Source organism: Rhinopithecus roxellana, chromosome 15, assembly GCF_007565055.1.
Source record: "Rhinopithecus roxellana isolate Shanxi Qingling chromosome 15, ASM756505v1, whole genome shotgun sequence".
In the NCBI taxonomy this organism is placed as follows: domain Eukaryota; kingdom Metazoa; phylum Chordata; class Mammalia; order Primates; family Cercopithecidae; genus Rhinopithecus; species Rhinopithecus roxellana.
In genome coordinates this window covers 54,250,893-54,270,559 of record NC_044563.1, presented here as the reverse complement: position 1 = coordinate 54,270,559, position 19,667 = coordinate 54,250,893, and the positions used below count along the sequence as shown (strand labels likewise).

The window sequence follows — 19,667 nt, the reverse complement described above, 5'->3', positions numbered from 1 at the left end:
AGGTAATTCTGTTCAGCTGGAGTAGTACAGAGACAGTTTGGGACAGGGAGTATGAGGCTGGAGATGAAGCAGAGGCATGAAGAGCCTTCAAGATAGGAGTTTTGACTTTTTCCTGGGATGAGTAGTGATCCACTGAAAGGGCCTGATCTGTTCAGATGAGCTCATCACTTTAGGAGGGCTGATGGTGGCTCCATCAATATAGAAACAGTGTAAGAAGAGGACTAAGAAACACGAAGGAAGAGGAATCTAAAGGACTTGATGGCTACTTCTGTATGAGGGATGAGGAAGGAATCCAATGTGACAAACAGGTTTCTGGCTCTGACTGCTGGGTTCATGCTAGACCACTCACTAAGAACAGACCCCTGTGATGCAAGTCACCTGGGGAAGAAACAGGAGGCCTGGGTTCTAGCCTTAGCTTCACCACTAACTCAGTCTCTCTGGGCCTGCGTATTCATTTGCAAATGAAGGTGCCACACTGAAATGCTCTTTATGCCCCCTTCCAAGCCTTTATAAAAAGGTCTTTTTATTTTTTCACTTCAGTGGAAAAGTACAGAACCAGAGAAAACCTAAAATTCTCATATTCCCCAGAAAGTAAAAATTCAGGGTAAAAACAATTTAAAAAGTTGAGTCCAACCCCAATATGATACTTGAATTCCTTAGCAACAAATTTTTCAGGAGCTTGTTCAACCTTTGCTCAAACTCATCTAGCCTGGAGAATTCCATATCCCCTAGTGCAGCCCATTCAATTCTTATACAGCTTTTAAAAATGTATTCTGATACTAAGCCAAAACCTATCCCTTAGTGCTTGTCTACCTTTGATGGAAAAAGTACTACATTTTACATTTTTAAGACAGGATCAAGTCCTGGCTTTGTCTCTTAGACAGATACTATCTCAAAGCCTCTGTTTCCTTACATGGAAAATGAGGGCTAACTTGGAGGATTTTTTTATAAAAGGGGTACTTATCTGAAAAATATCCAGCATATTCTTCCCTTAGAAGGCTTTCTATAATTACAGCACGATGGGCTCAGGCAGCAGCCATGGTTCTTCATGTTTTTGTCTAGGCTCCAACCCAGCAAATGCCATCAGATGTTCATGTCGGGGCTGTGGTAGAATTCCACCTGGCTACAGCTTCATGGCACATCCTTGAGAGATGCAAAACAGGTAAGCACACTAGAAAAGTCAGCTCCCTGGAGTTAGTCATTCTTCCCCTTGTCCCTCTTTAGCATTCATGACCTCGTGGAAACAGACGGCCTAGAAACAGACTGCCGGATCTGTCATTGATTAATTGTATGACCTAGGACAGTTTACTTACTTCTGTCGACTTCAGCTGCCTTGTTTATAAAATGAAGACAACAGTACCTAGAGAGTTAATTAATTAATGTAAAGAGCTTACAAAACTGCCAGGTACACCAAAGTACTTATAAACCAAAAGTTAAAACATGCTTGAATTTAAATTCCAGCTCCACCTCTGAGTAATTGTATTATCTTGCTATTATTTTTATAAGCTTGCCAAGTGGCAAATACAATCAAGACTGGCTGCAGGTTCAGATTCTACCAATCGTTATTTAATCCATCCTATTCAACCACCATTGAGGTCCAATTATCTCTGTTTCACAGATGAGGAAACAGACAGAAAGAGCTTTTTCCCATATACTTCCCCTGAGGTGATACAGCATAGACCTTTGGGATCTTCTCGGATTTGAATGAATACAGGCTTTATTACTTACTGTATAGTTGTCCCACCAGTGACTTAAGTCTCTGAGCCTCATTTGGCTATTGTGAAGATTAAATGACAGGTGAAGTACATAGCACAGGCGGTACCAAAGGGTAACCTCTCTGGAGCACTGACTGTTATTGTATCACACCTGCAATGTTTTTTTTAAAAAAAAAACAGAGATGGGGTCTTGCTATGTTGCCCAGGCTGGCCTTGAACTCCCTGGGCTCAAATAATCCTCCTGCCTCCCATAATCCCAAAGTGCTGGGATTATAGGCATGAGCCACAGCCCCCAGCCTCACACCTAAAACTTTAACTCACATGCAGCATCAACTCGTGAGAGATGCTGCAGTAAATGACTTTATTTCTTGCACTGGTTCCCTATTTCCCATAATCCTGATTTCTTTTCTAAAATATAGCTCTTCTATATTATTTATTTAAAGCCATAGAGGTCCTAAGAATAATGGCAGGCAAGATCAAGAATTTTCCTCACAGCCAGGCACAGTGGCTCACGCCTGTAATCCCAGCACTTTGGGAGACCGAGGTGGGCAGATCACTAGGTCAGGAGATCGAGACCATCCTGGCTAACATGGTGAAACCCCATCTCTACTAAAAATACAAAAAACTAGCTGGGCGTGATGGCGGGCGCCTGTGGTCCCGGCTACTCAGGAGGCTGAGGCAGGAGAATGGCATGAACCTGGGAGGCAGAGGTTGCCGTGAGCCAAGATCATGCCACTGCACTCCAGCCTGAGGGACACAGCAAGACTCCATCTCAAAAAAAAAAAAAAAAGAATTTTCCTCAAAGATGAAAATGATTCATTCTCCAGCTATTGAGTCCTTGGCCCAGCTACTGCCTGCGTTAGGGAAGAGGCTTCCTAGCAAGATAACGCAAGTTTAAGGTCCTTCAGCAACTGTCAATGGTAAAAAAGTACAGTTGTTAAAGCGGCCTTGGAGTTGCCCTGACAAACACACCGTCACTTTAAGAAATAAGACTATAGCTCAAATAACCAGTTGTCAGGAGGTAGCTGGACCTTTGTGTTTCACACCTGAGGAAGAGCATGTAAGCATGTAGTATAAAAGCTGAAGCTACAGCCACACATTTCTTTACAGACCAGGAACTAGAACAGCTTGGTGTTTTCTCAACTTTATTATGGAGACGGGGAGGGGAAGTAGACTTGAAGGTTTTTTATTTTTTAATGAAGAAACAATTTATCCTGTGTTTGATACCAGATGAGACTGTAAGGGTCACATACTCCTTAAGCCTACATATCAATTCCAGGTGAAGTGCTTCAGGCTTGGCTCATTCTGACACCTAAGAAGGGCCCTCTAGGCCATGGTTGGAAAGAGTGTTTTTGCCTCAGCGCCGTGCAGGTTTGGGCATTATATAAACTTTTACAGGCTTGCTGAAGGGAATGGTGCCCTCGATGTTGGTTTCCACCTGTGGTGACACCTCACCACCCTCCATCCAGGGGCATTTTGGAATGCGAGCGCTGGAGTTGTAGGCCAGCAGCAGCCTCACTTCTACCTGGCATGCCTCTGAAAAAAAGATAAAAGAAATCGTCTATAACTAGGCACCTGCTAGGAATGAGGATGAAATGTGAAGTTAAAGCAATATCAAAACGGAAGCAGTAGGAAGAAATTTCTTCATCCGTCCGCATCCCTCCCCTTACCCTCACCAAACAAAACACTTCCCAGGCGAAATCCTGGTAGGCTGACAATGAGCCTGCAGATGTGATGCTACTCCATCACCTTCCCCTCGGGCTCACTGTGGCACAGAGCCAAAACTGCTGAGACAACTGGAGAGCAAGCTAAAAACCCTTTCAGAAAGATTAATTGCTTCATGATCTGCTTTATGAACTGGGCTAAAATTCTTACGCAGGTGTGGATTTGGGCACTTTCTGAGAACTTCTCAGCGTTTCAAGACTTCCAGCCTCAGAACAGAGGGTCAGAAGGTGCATGTGGCTTATTCTCATACCCAGTTGGGCTCTTCCTGCGCAGTTCCATCTCAAGCCTCAGGGCTGCATGTACCACAGACTACTTTATTAGTGGAGAGGAAGCCTTTGAATAGGAAATGGTTGGCCAAAAATTTCTGGCCAATGAACAGGAACATGTTTCAGGGACCTAAAATGTCTGAAAACATTTCATTCTCTCATTACATTATCTTACAATATAATCATCTAGTGTCTCTATGTGGCACGTCCTAACAAGAATAAATAAGAACTCCCCTCAAGTCGCTGGCTGTTTGGTTGAGGAAACAGATAGTTGCAATGGAGTACAATACACGCTCTAACCAAGCCTGCAAGAAGTACTGAGGAAGGGAGTGCAGGAAGGCTTTGGAATAGAATATCCATTCTGTGCCAAGCACATAACCCCAAGAGTTCTTATCCTGCTACATTATGAAAGAAAGACTGTCAAAATCTTGGCAAAAGTTCCAAGAATCAGATAGGTTCTCAGAGACTCCCCAAATGCACACCTGGGTAAGAATTCGAGCCCAGTTCATAAACTGAAGCAGTTATTCATTCTATTAACCACAAGCTTCTATAAAGAAGAGGGAGAGAATTTCAGAAAAATGAAAGGACAAGTGCAAAGGCCAGAAACAGAGTGAACTTGGAATGTCTCCTTAATTTGGTGCAACCAGAGTAAAAAGTGCAAGTGTTGAAGATGATCCCAAGGCTAAGAAGTTCAGAGGGTAGGAATGAAGGCTAGATGGATCTAAATTAACAAGGGCAGACACTCCAGGACTTTTCAATGCCTCCCCAGACCTCTTCCTGGTTACATCCAAACTTCTCTCTATGATCAGAGGAGAGACTGGATTGCTGTCCTCCAGGAAGAGAAAGGTTTGCAGTCAGCCCAAGGCCAGAGCAATCCAGTGCACCTCAGATTTCAGCATGAGATCTAAGTGCAGTCTCAGCATCAGCAAGTACCAGCCATGTGGTAAGCATACACTCACATGACAACATGAGGGTCATGCAGCAGCCATGAGTGTAACTGTCATGAAATTAACACTATTCTCTGATACCAGACTCCAGATGAATCTCCCACTCAGGATGGAATCAAGATAGGTACCTGTATCTGCTTTCCTGCCACACCCTCCCATTCCATCCCAGGTGGCAGACCACAACCAAAGCCCCAGTTGGCAGAGCACTTTCAAGAAGCCAAATCCTGGTAAAAGCTGGATAAGGCTCAAGCCTATAATCCCAGCACTTTGGGAGGCCAAGGCAGGAGAATCAGTTAATCCCAGGAGTTTGAGACTAGCCTGGGCAACATAGTGAGACCCCATCTCTACAAAAAAATAAAAATAAGTTAGCCGGGCGTATAGTCTCAGTTACTAGGGGGACTGAGGTGGGAGGATCACTTGAGCCTGAGATGATCACACCACTGCACTCCACCCTGGGCAACAGAGGGAGACCCTGTCTCAAAAACAAACAACAACAACAACAACAAAAAACAAATCCTGCTAAGATCAGAGGGTGTTGATGTAGGACTCAGCCCTACAGGGTCATTTTGCATTCCCTTACCAACATTTGATAAGAATGGCAATTCAAGGCAATGCCATAGGAGTAAAGCGGAGAAGAGAGAAAACAAGAGGATGGGGAACTAGGGAGAAAGAGACAAGATCATCTAGGACAACTCAGGCAACTTATGCATCATGCCTGGAAGAATATATCTCCTAGGAAGTTTATATTCTTATTCTCATCTTAATGAGACAGGGAGGTAAAATAACTTTCTCAGGATCACACAGCAAAGGAGGCAGAATTTGAAACACGGTCTGTGACTCAGCTTCCTACGTGGCAGCATCCTGCCTCCCAGAGGAGAGGCCCCACCCTGGTGGGGAGCTACTGAGGGATTGAAGGAGCTCCCTAAAAACTCCAGGCCCCATCACCTAGATTAGGAGAAAGTGCAAGCTCATTTACAATGAGACATATTTCAATTCAGTGCCCCAAACCGGAAGGGACATAGCACAGTGAGGGCTGGGAAGGGTGACTGCCAGCTTTAGCACTATCACTGATCAGCTATGTGGGCCTCCATTTATGTATCTGTAAAATGAACCAGAGAATACCAATTCCCACTGCAGAGTTGGTCTAAAGATTAAATGAATTTTAATTGCACATTTAAAACCTTGTATTCAATTTTCATTATTTGTTGAGTGCCTACTATGTCAGGCACTAGAGACATAGGCTACTAAAACACTGGAGATACAGAGGCAAAGACAGGCAAGTTCCCTGCTCTACAGGAGCCTACATCTTAATGGGAAAGTCAGTAAATAATTAAATGTGAAAACACATCTGACACCAGTACACACTATAATATATAAAGAATTAAAACAGGGATTTGTAATAGTGACTGGGTAGCAACCACTTAGAGGAGGTGATCTTGTTTTCTTGTTTCTGATGGGTTTTTTTTTTTTTTTTTTTAGTCAGGGTCTTGCTGTTAGCCAGGCTAGAGTGTAGTGGCACGATCAGGGCTCCCTGCAGCCTTGACGCCCCAGACTCAAGCAATCCTCCTACCTCAGCCTCCTGAGTAGCTAGGACTACAGGCACATGCCACCATGCCCAGTTAACTTTTTTATATATATTGTACAGATAGGGTTGCCTTATATTGCCCATGCTGGTCTCAAACTCTTGGGCTCAAGCAATCCTCCCACCACAGCCTCCTGAAGATTATAGGTACAAGCCACCGTGCCTGGCTGTGATCTTATATAAGTTAAAATTATTCAGGCTCAGGATCACCTGGCATTAACAAACAAGGAAGTCTGCAATGAACTAGGATACCTTAAGAGCAAATGGGGCCTAGGAGAAAGAACCTTGAGCTTGGGGGCAGATCAGCTAACTCTGGCCTTGGCAATGACTTGCTGTGTGACCAGAGACAAGTAACTACCCTCTCAAGACCTTCCACGATCTTTTGAGCTATAGCATACTGTAATATGCTTTCCTGAGCCTTGTCCCTCCCAAAATGCTCCCACAGCATTTCCTTCCCCATATCCAGGATCCCTTCATCAGAAGGTATTAGAATAAGGAATCTACTTTCCTGTGGGGCCAGTGGTTTGGCAAATAGTGCAAAAACATTCCAGGCAGCCAGATTATGGAATGAGGAATGTTCAGGGAAGCACATCCTGGGCAGCAGAACCACTGGATGCTCCTTCAACTACACCAGGCCTACCGCCACTAGAACCTCAAAGGGGCTGCCCTAACATCCAACAGCTTTATAAAGTCATCACTACCCATCTAATACCCTGACAGAGGGAAACCATTACTAAAGGCCCGGCGCAGTGGCTCACGCCTGTAATCCCACTACTTTGGGAGGCCAAGGCGGGTGGATCACCTGAGGTCAGGAGTTTGAGACTAGCTTGGCCAACATGACGAAACCTTGTCTCTACTAAAATACAAAAAAATTAGCCAGGTGTAGTGATGCGCACCTGTAATCCCAGCTACTCGGGAGGCTGAGACAGGAGAATCGCCTGAACCCAGGAGGCAGAAGTTACAGTGAGCTGAGATCACACCACTGTACTCCAGCCTGGGCAAGAGCAAGACTCCATCTCAAAATAATAATAATAATAGCCTTATAATTATGGGTTTAAAAACACAGAGTGAAAGAAAATTCCAAAGGCATTCCCTATCTCTAAAATAAACCACATTTGGTGGCATTAAACACCTCCAGTGATAGTGCTCCTGAATCATCTCCAATTATTGGGAAACGCCACTGAGGTCAATTCTGCCCCCTATTCTAGGTTCTGCAGACTGAGGTCTTCTTAAGTTTTTTAAAGCAGCCTTACTGGCTTGAAATGTAATCTCCTTTGTACTTGTATTCTCCCATTTTATTCTTATGGATTAAAAATCCTCAAAATTCAGACATAGAAGTTGGAGAACGAAAAAAATTTTTAAAAATCCTCAAAACTAATTTGTAGATTGAGAATTATTATTGTCATTTGGAAGATGAGGAAAAAGACTCAGAAAGGGAGAGCCTTGTCCAAGGTGACCAAGCAAGTTGGTGGCAGAGTTAGGATAAGAATATAGTCTCCTGGTGTCCAGACCAGGGCCCTTTCCATGAAACTCCATTCTATCATAATCGCCTGTATATCTTCTAACAGAATCTTATCTCTCATGCAATCAAAGCACTGTAGCAAATTAGCCCAGATATACCCAGTTGGGCTTATAAACTCATTAAGGAATCAAGTTCAATTCTTAGAAGGCCTGATTCATCCACATTTTTTTTTCAAACTTTAAAAACCAAACGCTTAAGGGTAGGTGTGATCTCCAGCAGTATATTTTCCTGCACACCCTGGCCCTGACTCCTTACCTGTCCAAGCAGTGTGGGAGAGGTAAACCTGAGTGATGAGCCGGTGCCGCCCTGGGCCAGGATTCCGGAAGTCTGCAGGCTTGGGGTGAATCATCTGAGCCTGGCCATCTGGATATAAGACCTAAAGGATGACAGAAATGAGAAAAAGAGGCAGAAGCGAGAGGAGCATTTAACAACGATGACATCTGTTGTGAACCTCAAAGCACAAGAAGAAAGATGACACCAACTTTCCTAAGACAGCCTTGAGGGGAGGTCAACACTGTAGACATCTCTATTCCCCTGATCCAGCATGAAGCAGTGTCCAGTAAACATTTCCTGAATTCATGGTGAATGAGTAATATGAACAGAGTGTCGCTATTAAGCGCAAGGACAGGTAAGAACATTAATTCTGATTACGAAAAGTGTTCTCAGGCACCTTCACCAGAAGAGCACTCCCTCCCTGGCTCTGAATCACACCATGGCCCAGCATCCATCACCAACCACCAGTATTTGGAGTTATTTTATAACTGCATTCTCTCCACTAAATTTCAAGCAGCTAGGAAGTCCTTTATCTCTCTTTCTACGAAGAGACGGCTCAATGAAGGGTCCACTCAAATCACTGGCCAATTCTTTAAGTCTCACGAACTGCGACAGAGTTCTTTCCTCAGCATTCTGGGGGACCTCCCAGCTCCCTGTGTAGACAGCCTACTTAATACTGCAGCGTACAAAGGAACTACAGGAACAAATGAAGCTTATCCTAGGACCAGGACTTGCTCTATGTAAATATGCTAATGAAGGCAGAGTAGGGAACCACACAGGTCTTCCATTGTTGAAACTGTGGAAGGCATGTCTCACCCACTTGCCATATAATCCTTCATGTCTCCTCAGGTCATGGGGCCTCCCCCTGATTCTACACTTTTCTTTTTCTTTTTTTTTTTTTTAAAGACAGGGTCTTACTCTGTCACCCAGGCTGGAGTGCAATGGCATGATCATAACTCATGGAAGCCTCAAACTCCTGGGTGCAAGTGATCTTCCTGCCTCAGCCTCCTGAGGAGTGGGCCTCCTGAGGAGTGGGGATTGCAGGCACGTGCCACCACACCAGGTAATTTTCTTTTTAAACTTTTTTGTAGAGACAAGATCTTGCTATGTTGCCCAGGCTGGTCTCCAACTCCTGACCTCAAGTGATCCTCCCGCCTCAGACTCCCAAAGTGTTGGAATTACTGGCGTGAGCAACTGTGCCGGGCCTACCCTTATTTCTTTTTCTTTTTTCTTTTCTTGAGACAGTCTCACTCTGTCACCCAAGTTGAAGTGCAGTGGCACGATCTCAGCTCACTGCAACCTCTGCCTCCGGGTTCAAGTGATTCTCCTGCCTCAGCCTCTCAAGTAGCGGGGATTACAGGCACCTACCATCATGCCCGGCTAATTTTGTATCTTTAGTAGAGATGGGGTTTCACCATGTTAGCCAGGTTGGTCTACGAACTCCTGACCTCAGGTGATCCTCCTACTTCAGCCTCCCAAAGTGTTGGGATTACAAGTGTGAGCCACCATGCCTGGCCACCCTTATTTCTTAAAGCTGCTACTCCCCACTCTAGTTCTAGGCTCCAAGCTCCCAAACCTACTATAGAAGAAAGATCCAGGTGTGTCAGTTTCCTGATCCTTATTATCTTTAAAGACAAGTGCTTGGGCTTCTTTTTTTTTTTTTTTTTAAGAAAATGAAGGGGAGGGCCGGGCACAGTGGCTCACGCCTGTAATCCCAGCACTTTGGGAGGCTGAGCCAGGTGGATTACTTGAGGCCAGGAGTTTAAGACCAGTCTGGTCAACATGATGAAACCCCTTCTCTAATAAAAATACAAAAATTAGCTGGGTGTGGTAGCACGTGCCTGTAGTCCCAGCTACTTGGGACGCTGAAGCAGGGGAATCGCTTGGACCTGGGAGGCGGGGGTTGCAGTGAGCTGAGATCACTGCCACTGCACTCCAGCCTGGGTGTCAGAGTGAGATTCTGTCTCAAAAAAAAAAAAAAAAAAAAGAGAAAAAGAAAGAAAAAGGGCAGAGGAAGGCTGAAATAGCAATGATATTGGGAAAAACAAATGAACAGGGGCCACAATTTTTGTGTTCAGTGGGCATGGTGGCTCATGCCTATAATCCCAGCACTTTGGGGGGCTGAGGCGGAAGGATTGCTTGAAGACAGGAGTTTAAGACCAGACTGGGCAAAAAAGTAAGACCCCCCCAATCTCCACACACAAAAAATTAAAATTAGCCAGGTGTGGTGGTGTGTATCTCTAGTTCCAGCTACTGAGGAGGCTGAGGCAGGAGGATCCCTCAGACACAGGAGTTTGAGGTGACCATGCCACTGCACTCCAGCCCAGGCAACAGACAGAGACCTTGTCTCAAAAAAAAAAAAAAAAATCCCCAGCATTCTCAGCAAAACTGTCCTTGGTGAAAGGCCTTGACTGCTCTGTGAAATGGTTGCTGGAAGTCTTCTTTCATTTGTCTACTCCAAAAGTGGAGCTTAGAAACCTATGGCCCAAATAGGTCAGAGGAAGGAAATGGCCAGTATGAATGATCATCGGGTAGAATACAGTAACCTAGATTAGGCTTACAAAAGTGTTAATGAATGGAGTTCTGCAGGGTCTGCTTTAAAGAACAGATCTACAGTATTTTAATGGGGAATGTAATCTCACTGTCATCTCTGAGGCATGTTTACTGCTATATCTTTATCAAGCACCTGAAGTAGTGCCCAGAACAGAGGGATGATTCAGGGTGTGGTGACTGGACTGGATGGTACTTTCGAACCACTGGAACTGTCCCACGATGGGGCAATGAGTTTCCTGTCCCTCTACCTGTAAGGTATCTAAAAGGTTTAGCCTTGCATGTGGTAGATGTGCTTTGAAGGGGGTTTTTTAGGAGACAGTCTAGGAGATGACCCTTAAATAACCTGCCTACAATCTCCTTCATGCTCAGTTGATCAGTGAAGTTTTTTTCAGGGACAATGTGAAAAAGTAGTTCTGCTGGTATCACGGACTACATATTAGAATCATCCATGAACTCTTAAACACTAGTGTCCATGGGCCCTATTCTCAGGATTTTGATTTAATTAATGTAGGCTGACACCTATTCATCTGTTCTTAATGCTTTCTGAGTAGTCCTACAGTGCAGTGAAGGTGGAAAACCACTAATGTGGGGAAAACACACACACACACACACACACACACACACACACAAATGCTGCAATATGCAATACAACTTCACAGCTAGCTCAGAACTAGTTCTCTGCAGGTCTCATAATTTATAATAATTCCTGCTTGGAAGCCAGAAGGCCCATTCCTCTACTGTCACCATAGCCAAAAAAAGCATCATCTTTAAGGTCTGATTCATCCTTACCTCCTCCAGGAAGCCTTCTCTGCCTGTTCCAGCCTATTTTTCTGTCCCCTTATTGTACTTCCTGCCAGTGCTTGCATCCCTGCTTTGACTCATATCCCTTCAGCCCTTCTCCCATATCCATTGTGCCCTTCTCCTTTCCTTTCCTGAGCCTCCACCACACTCCAAATTGAGTACTCTAAAAGGTTTAGCCCTGCATGTGGATAGAGGTGCTTTGAAAGGGGTTTTTTAGGAGGCAGTCTAGGAGATGACCCATCCTGTGCATGTCTACTCACCAAACCTTGTTTTCTAATTGCCTGCCCATTTGTATGTCTCTCACTGAAACTGTGCACACCCCGAAAGCAAGAACTGTGACATATTTACCTTGGCAACCACAGCACTTAGCACTTGCAATAGAGTAAACACGATTGCACAGATGGATGGAAGGATGAATGAGTGGACAGATGGATGAATGAAGTACTACCACTTCATTGTGAGGCTTAACTGCACTGTCTAAATTGATTAGTGTCTCTACTACATTTCTCACATGTATCTATTACATCTATGTAACTTGGGAAAGAATATTTCCTAGTCATCACCTTTTCCCATCCATAAATTTTATCTGCCAGCTCACTGACTTACAGACTGAAGGGAACTTGTTTATTACAGTTTTCTGTAACAAAAGACCAAATCTTAACGTCACATTACAAGATTAGAAAAGGTCTTATCATTTAGTGAACCCTTACTGGGTCCTGGGGGCTTTAAATACATTATCTCTTTATGTCAACTCCTCCTGTTTGTTAGTTGTAGAATCTGAGACTCAGAGTTTAAAGTAACTTGCTCCAAACCACACTCAGCAGTGGTTGAGATTCAAGCCTAGGTTCTTTCCCATGGAGGCTCATTTCTTCTCCTGTTCCAGTTTCTGTCCCTCAGATAGAGACTACAGGGGTACTAACATTAAATACTTCAACACAAGGTCAGTCTAGAAGCTCCATGAGGACCCACACTCGACAGACCTGGACCTTAACAGTGTTCTGAGGATCCTGCACATGCTCCAGGGTTGCATCAACATCCAGGGCCACCACCAACCCGGAGGTAAACCGCAAAGGGTTGTCTGACTCGCCCGCTGGCTCGATGATGGTGGCTGAGGCTTTGTGGATCTGTAAGCAAGAAGAAAATACTATGATTCTAAAGCCAAGTCATTCCTGGATAAGAAAACACAATCTTTTTTCTGTCTCCTTATCTAATGAGTGGGCATGTGGGAGCCACTCAGAGGAAGAGCCTAGCCCAGTTGTTCCATTGGTCAAAGAAGATCACCAAGGTAAAGATTTTTGTCCGTCTGGACAGATTTGGCCTGTAAGGGCCAAATAGACCCTGACCTGCTCTGGAAGCGGGAGATGCAGGAAGGCACTCTGTCGCAGCATGGTCTGTAGAATTTTGACCACTTCTGCAGGTTTAGATGTCATGAGTCGGGGCATAAGGTCAAGGAGTTTGTCCACAAAGCTGTCCTGCAAGTGGGGCAAATCAGCGATGAAATACCTAGAGGAACAAACAGAAGCAACTGACTCATTCAACTGTGTACTCGTTCACCACAGGTTGGGCCCCAGACACCTACCAAACCCTGAAGCAGGAAGAATGATGAAGTGAGAGGACCTTGCAGTTTATGACCAAGATAGACTGGTACCTATACAAACATGCCTCACTCATGATCATCAGAAAGGCCTCTGTTTACTGATAACCATTATGTGCCAGGAATACTCTTAAGTGTTTTACATGATCTTATTTAAGTCCCAGCAATCCTATGCATCATTAGAATTTTTATTTTCATATTATAGATTCATTAATTATTTTAACAAATACATTTTTAAGACCTACGAAGCACCAAGCACTATTTCAGGTTCTGGAAACACAGTGAACAAAAGAGAACAAAATGATTGCTTCAATGGAGCTTGCATTCAAGTGCAATGGAGCTTGCATTCAAGAAACACTGAGACTCAGAGGGGATGATGCCACATTGAGGCTCAGAAAAGTTAAGTACGTTACTTTTGGCTCGGACTGATCCAATTTTGTGCCTTGTGCCAAGGGACAGTCAAAAAATATCTCACTGAGGAGGTGATATCTTATGCAGGAACTCAAAGGATGAATTAAGAACAACAGATGAAGAACTTTGGGGATTCAGAGCTATCATCTTCCCAAAAATCTTTTCAACCCAACGGTGCAAAAACAGACTCTCTACTTTAAAGAATCTAAAGCCAAAAGTAAGGCATGAACTTATTTCAGATTCAAAACTAGAATTTTTTTTTTTTTCTTTTTGAGACGGAGTCTCGCACTGTTGCCCGGGCTGGTGTGCAATGGCATGATCTCGGCTCACTGGAACCTCCACCTCCCGGGTTCAAGCAATTCTTCTGCCTCAGCCTCCCGAGTACCTGGGATTACAGGTGCCCACCACCACGCCCTGCTAATTTTTTGTATTTTTTAGTAGAGACGGGGTTTCACTATATTGGCCAGGCTGGTCTCGAACTCCTGACCTCGTGATCCACCCACCTTGGCCTCACAAAGTGCTGGGATTACAGGTGTGAGCCACCACACTCAGCCTCCAAACTAGGATCTTAAAAAGCCAAGCTAGATGGTACAATTTGCTAGAGAGCATTACCTGCTGGTGAATGTAGTGTTGCAACTCAGCCCTATAAGAAGCTGTCATCATCCAAATGACAAGTACAGAGTCATTAAAACCTCAGGTTTGGTGAACTTCATGAGGGCAGAGACGATGAGTGGAAGAAATGAAACAGACTTCATCTCAGTGCTTTAAGATCCTATGTCTTCTCTCAGTATTATTCTGCCAGCATACCAAAAGTCTGGTCATTCCCTCGACTCCTATTTCTTTTTTTTTTCCTTTTTGTGGAGAACGGGGTCTCGCTGTATTACCCAGGCAGGTCTCGAACTCCTGGGCTAAAGCTATCCTCCCGCCTCTGCCTCCCTGAGAGCTGGGATTACAGGCGTGAGCCACCACGCCCGGCCGACTCCTATTTCTTCATCAAGCTTTCCATTCAACTACTGCATGTGCTTCAATGGATTCATTCCATATAAAATTCTGAAAAAATACATGTATTCTACAAAATAAAATTTACCTACAGAATTACAAAACAATTGTTTGTAGATTATAGAGAAATATGCAAGTGTAAGAACAGTGTGGGCCTGGTGCAATGGTTTACACCTGTAATCCCAATACTTCGGGAGGCAGAGGCAGGAGGATCTCTTGAAGCCAGGAGTTTGAGACCAGCCTGAGCAACACAGCAAGACCCCATCTCTAAAAAACATATTAAAAATTATCTGGGCATGGTGGCACATGCCTGTAGCCCTAGCTACTCAGGAGTCTGAGGTGGGATGATAGCTTTAGCCCAGGAGTTCAAGGGTGCAGTGAGCTGTGCCAGCCTGGGTGACAGAGTGAGACCCTGTCTCAAAAAATAATAATGAGGTCAGATGCGGTGGTGGCTCACACCTATAATCCCAGCACTTTGGGAGGCCAAGGCAGGCAGATCACTTGAGGTCAGGAGTTAGAGACCAGCCTGGCCAACATGATGAAACCCCATCTCTACTAAAATTATAAAAATTAGCTGGGTGTGGTGGCGGGTGCCTGTAGTCCCAATTACTTGGGAGGCTGAGGCAGAAGAATCACTTGAACCCAGGAGGCGTAGGCTGCAGTGAGCCAAGATTGCGTCACTGCACTCCAGCCTGGGCGACAGAGCAAGACTCTGTCTTAAATAAATAAATAAATAAGAATGGTGTGAACGAACAGTGGTGAAAAAAACAGATGACTAATGATTTTTTTCAACAAACGTATTTACACGTTTTCTTCATATTATTTGTCTTTTTATGGCCTAGCTGAGTGCTAAATGCAAGTGATTCCTGGTAGGTTTAGTTCTGAAGCTCTAACTTCAAAGAAGTTTCTACAACATTAAGGAAAAAAAACCAAATTAGGGTTTTTTTCCTAATTTAAGGTTAACGACATGGCCACAGATGATAGCTTGGCTGCACTAGCTATACCAAGGAATGTGATTTGTGATTGTTCCTATTGCCTGCAAGTGCTATCCTCCGTGTAACCAACATTTAATAAGCCAGAAGAGTTATAAAATACTTACCTCTGAAAAAAATCCACTTCTTGTAAAAATTTTTCGCACATCCCAAATAAGGGATCAAGTCTGTAGAAAAGAAATGTAAAAGGATTTGCTTGTGAAATCTGCAAACTGAGGAGGACCAAAAGTCCCAGAAACCTGAGCCTAAATTAAAGGAAAATTAGCATATTACGCTATAAAAATGATTTCTAAAAGTAATAGAAGACTCCTAATGGACCTGGTGGAAACACCTGTCGGGATCCCAAGACCTGATTAAACCACTGCAGTGCCCATTAAGCTCAAAGAATATTAAAAATCAAAGACTATCACACGCTACACTTGGCACTAGACTCACTACGAATACAGGAGAGAAGCATAGCATGTGGGCAGTACAGTGTCAAGTTCCCCTTCTGCGGGAGTCCTGGCGTCATTAGCATCTCAGCTAGTATGGTCTCTATACCTACCTGATTTAGAGCTCATCTTGCACATGAGCTGTCAACATTGGGATGAAAGCTCCCAGATAGCTGTGTGGACTGCTGCAAGATCTATCCACTTTCAAGAATCATTGCACTCAATGAAGCCTATAGCCATTGTATCTGCATCTTGAAACTAGTTTATTTATATTTCCTTCTGGTCTACATGCAGTTTACTCAGAGATCATTTTTTCCATAGCGGTATAGCCTACTAATGTAGTTGACACTGTAAAGGCTCCAAGAAACATACCTAAAAAGTTGAGTAAATTCTTACGCAAGAGGGGAAAAGGTTTTGTTACTACTTTGCCCACGGACACAGATGGTGTTCCTTCCTCTCTATCTTGATTTATTTGGCCTCACAGTACTTGAGAACATTTCATTTCAGGAAAAAGTTAATGCATACCTAAATAATCCAGGCAACATGCTAGGTCCATATGACTTACTAAGTTTTGACCTTTGTATGTTTTCTTCCTATTTCTTGTATGTAATTTCTGCATGAAACTTCCACTTGTTTTCTTTAATATTTTATTCATTGGAGGAATAAAGTTCTCACTGAGATAAAACAAGTACTCTTTCCTTATATAACAATATGTAAGAGAATCATGTTTAGTCTTTTTATTAAAATATAGTCTCCTTGGCCGGACGCAGTGGCTCAAGCTTGTAATCCCAGCACTTTGGGAGGCCGAGATGGGCGGATCACGAGGTCAGGAGATCGAGACCATCCTGGCTAACACGGTGAAACCCCGTCTCTACCAAAAAATAAAAACTAGCCGGGTGAGGTGGCGGGCGCCTGTAGTCTCAGCTACTCAGGAGGCTGAGGCAAGAGAATGGTGTAAACCCGGGAGGTGGAGCTTGCAGTGAGCTGAGATCCGGCCACTGCACTCCAGCCTGGGCCACAGAGCAAGACTCTGTCTCAAAAAATAAAAATAAAAAAATAAAATAAAATATAGTCTCCATGAGTAGACTTTGTATCCTTCATCATACATTTCCTAGCACAGGCAGCATTCAATAAGTATTTGCTGAATGAACAAAAAATGGGGCCGAGGGTAGATGGCAAATGGAAACCTACTCTGGAAGCAACATTCATTCTAATTATTTTCCTGAAAAAAAAAAAAAAAAAAAAGTAGCACTTGAAAGTTTTTAAAGTAATCTTCTACCAGAAATGGAAGTGAAATTTCATAGTGAGGTCACCCACCAAAGACCACAAGGAGTAAGAGGGCTAGAAGGGAGAATTCCAGCCAAGCAGGGGCACAAAAGAAAGCAATTTGGCCAAGCAGTGACATTTCCTTATTTATTTCCCTGATTATATAGAGAATCATCTTGGAGAGACTCCAGGCAGTAAAATACAAAAAGATTTGGGAACTCTCCCCAAACGTCAAAAAACACCAGGCATCCTCTTCAACATGCCATATATATGAAGTAGGCCTCTAATACTAAGAACTCCTACTTTTCCTTCGGTGTGAGGGAAGGAAAGCTATGAAAGTGAGGCTCACTCGGGGCTAACAATCATTAAAGAAGAATACAAATTACCAATTTAAACTAGTCTAGACTTTCATTGTAAGTATGCAAAGACAATGGAAAATGACTAGGTGTTGTAAACGACAATCAGGAGCTGTAAATAAGACCAAGCAGTTCTCAAAAACAGTTAAGGCAAGAAAGCACAGAAAACTTTTTTTAAAATTCTAATCAACAACCTTGGTGAGAGTTAACAGGGATTTAAAAGGATATTACACTGACAAAGCAAGAGAAACTGCTACAGAAACAGCAGATGAAAAGATGAGAAGCTTTACAGCAGGAAAAAAAAAAAAGAAAAAAATAGTAGAGAAGCACACTTGGAAATAAAACACATAATAATGAAATCAAAGTCAACAGTTCAGAACAGTGGAATCGACAACAATGTAAACTGAAATGATAAACTAAAAAGAGCATATTAAAGAATTTACTGGCTGGGCGTGGTGGCTCAAGCCTGTAATTCCAACACTTTGGGAGGCTGAGGTGGGCGGATCACCCGAGGTCAGAAGTTCAAGACCAGACTGACCAAACATGGAGAAACCCCGTCTCTACTAAAAATACAAAATTAGCCGGGTGTGGTGGCGCATGCCTGTAATCCCAGCTACTTGGGAGGCTGAGGCAGGAGAATCGCTTGAACCTGGGAGGTGGAGGTTGCAGGGAGCTGAGACTGTGCCATTACACTCCAGGCGGGGCATCAAGAGCAAAACTCTGTCACAAAAAAAAAAAAAAAAAAAAAAAGAATTTACTCAGAATATAGAATAGAAAACAAAGAAACTGAAATTACAAAAGAAAAGGTATAGGAAAAACAGATCCAGAAAATCCAATGTTCAGTGTGACAGACTAAAGTGTATAGAAGAAGTAAAGAAATAATGGAGGAAAAAGAAAATCCCCGAGCTGAAAACAGCTGATACTTCAAACTCCCACTGAAGATCAGCAAGAATATTGAAAGAAAACACATACCTAGACATATCCTGATGAAATTAAAGAAAGAAAATTTTAAAGGTGTCAGCATGAAAAATAAGCTGTAGGGAAGAGAACCAGACTGACATAAGACATCCAACTGTAACATTAAATACTAAAAGGGAACGAACATAGCAGAGGCAGAGAGTCTCTATGAACCTATTCTGGTTTGGCAGGGGTTGCCCAATAAAATAAATAAATAAAGGCACCATAGCAATATGGAAATATTGGAAAAGAATTCCATTTATGTATGAGAGCAAAGGAATTTAAAAGGTGACGGAGAACAGTGGTGGCAAAGCTGGAGCTAAACTTATAAAGATTATAAGTGGTGGCTCACGTCTGTAATCCTAGCACTTTGGGAGGCCGAGGTGGGAGGATCCTTTGAGTTCAGGAGTTCAAGACTGGCCTGGGCAACACAGTGAAACTATGTTTCTATTATTTTTAAAAATAAAAAATACTTTATAAAAAAATTAAAAATAAAAATAAACAAAGATATAGAAGGATTATGTACTTAACAACTTTAAAAGATTATATTTATAAACATAAAAATTAATACAAGCTACATTATAAAAACATAATCAGCTGAAACAAACTTCCAAGTTTTTTTTTATTATTTTATTATTATTATTATTTTGAGACGGAGTCTCACTCTGTTGCCCAGGCTGGAGTGCAGTGGCGTGATCTCGGCTCACTGCAAGCTCCACCTCCTGGTTTCAAGCCATTCTCCTGCCTCAGCCTCCCGAGTAGCTGGGATTACAGGTGCCTGCCACCATGCCCAGCTAATTTTTTTTGTATTTTTAGTAGAGATAGGGTTTCACCATGTTAGCCAGGATGGTCTCGATCTCCTGACCTTGTGATCCGCCTCGGCCTCCAAAAGTGCTGGGATTACAGGCGTGAGGCCCCGCACCCGGCCATATTATTGTTATTATTATTATTATTATTATTATTATTTTTTTTTTTTTGAGACAGAGTCTCGCTCTGTCACCCAGGCTGGAGTGCAGTGGCCGGATCTCAGCTCACTGCAAGCTCCGCCTCCCGGGTTCACGCCATTCTCCTGCCTCAGCCTCCCGAGTAGCTGGAACTACAGGCGCCCGCCACCTCGCCTGGCTAGTTTTTTGTATTTTTTAGTAGAGACGGGGTTTCACAGTGTTAGCCAGGATGGTCTCGATCTCCTGACCTCGTGATCCGCCCATCTCGGCCTCCCAAAGTGCTGGGATTACAGGCTTGAGCCACCGCGCCCGGCCCTTTTTTTTTTTTTTTTT

The 19,667-nt window shown here is 43.4% G+C and overlaps 1 protein-coding gene across 3 annotated transcripts in view; it reads right to left on the bottom strand.

Moving 5' to 3' along the window:
• Positions 1 to 2,843: 2,843 nt before the first annotated feature.
• The window catches only part of INTS4 (integrator complex subunit 4), a 108,555-nt gene continuing 91,731 nt past the window's right edge, over positions 2,844 to 19,667 (bottom strand). For all 3 annotated transcript variants that reach the window (XM_010365777.2, XM_010365776.2, XM_030918245.1), the window contains 5 exons: positions 15,488 to 15,547; positions 12,728 to 12,887; positions 12,365 to 12,508; positions 8,013 to 8,133; positions 2,844 to 3,251 (listed from right to left, as the gene is read on the bottom strand). In XM_010365777.2, the coding sequence (XP_010364079.1) occupies positions 3,073 to 3,251; positions 8,013 to 8,133; positions 12,365 to 12,508; positions 12,728 to 12,887; positions 15,488 to 15,547 (664 nt within the window). In that variant the 3' untranslated portion in view covers positions 2,844 to 3,072. The remainder of the gene's footprint in view (positions 3,252 to 8,012; positions 8,134 to 12,364; positions 12,509 to 12,727; positions 12,888 to 15,487; positions 15,548 to 19,667) is intronic.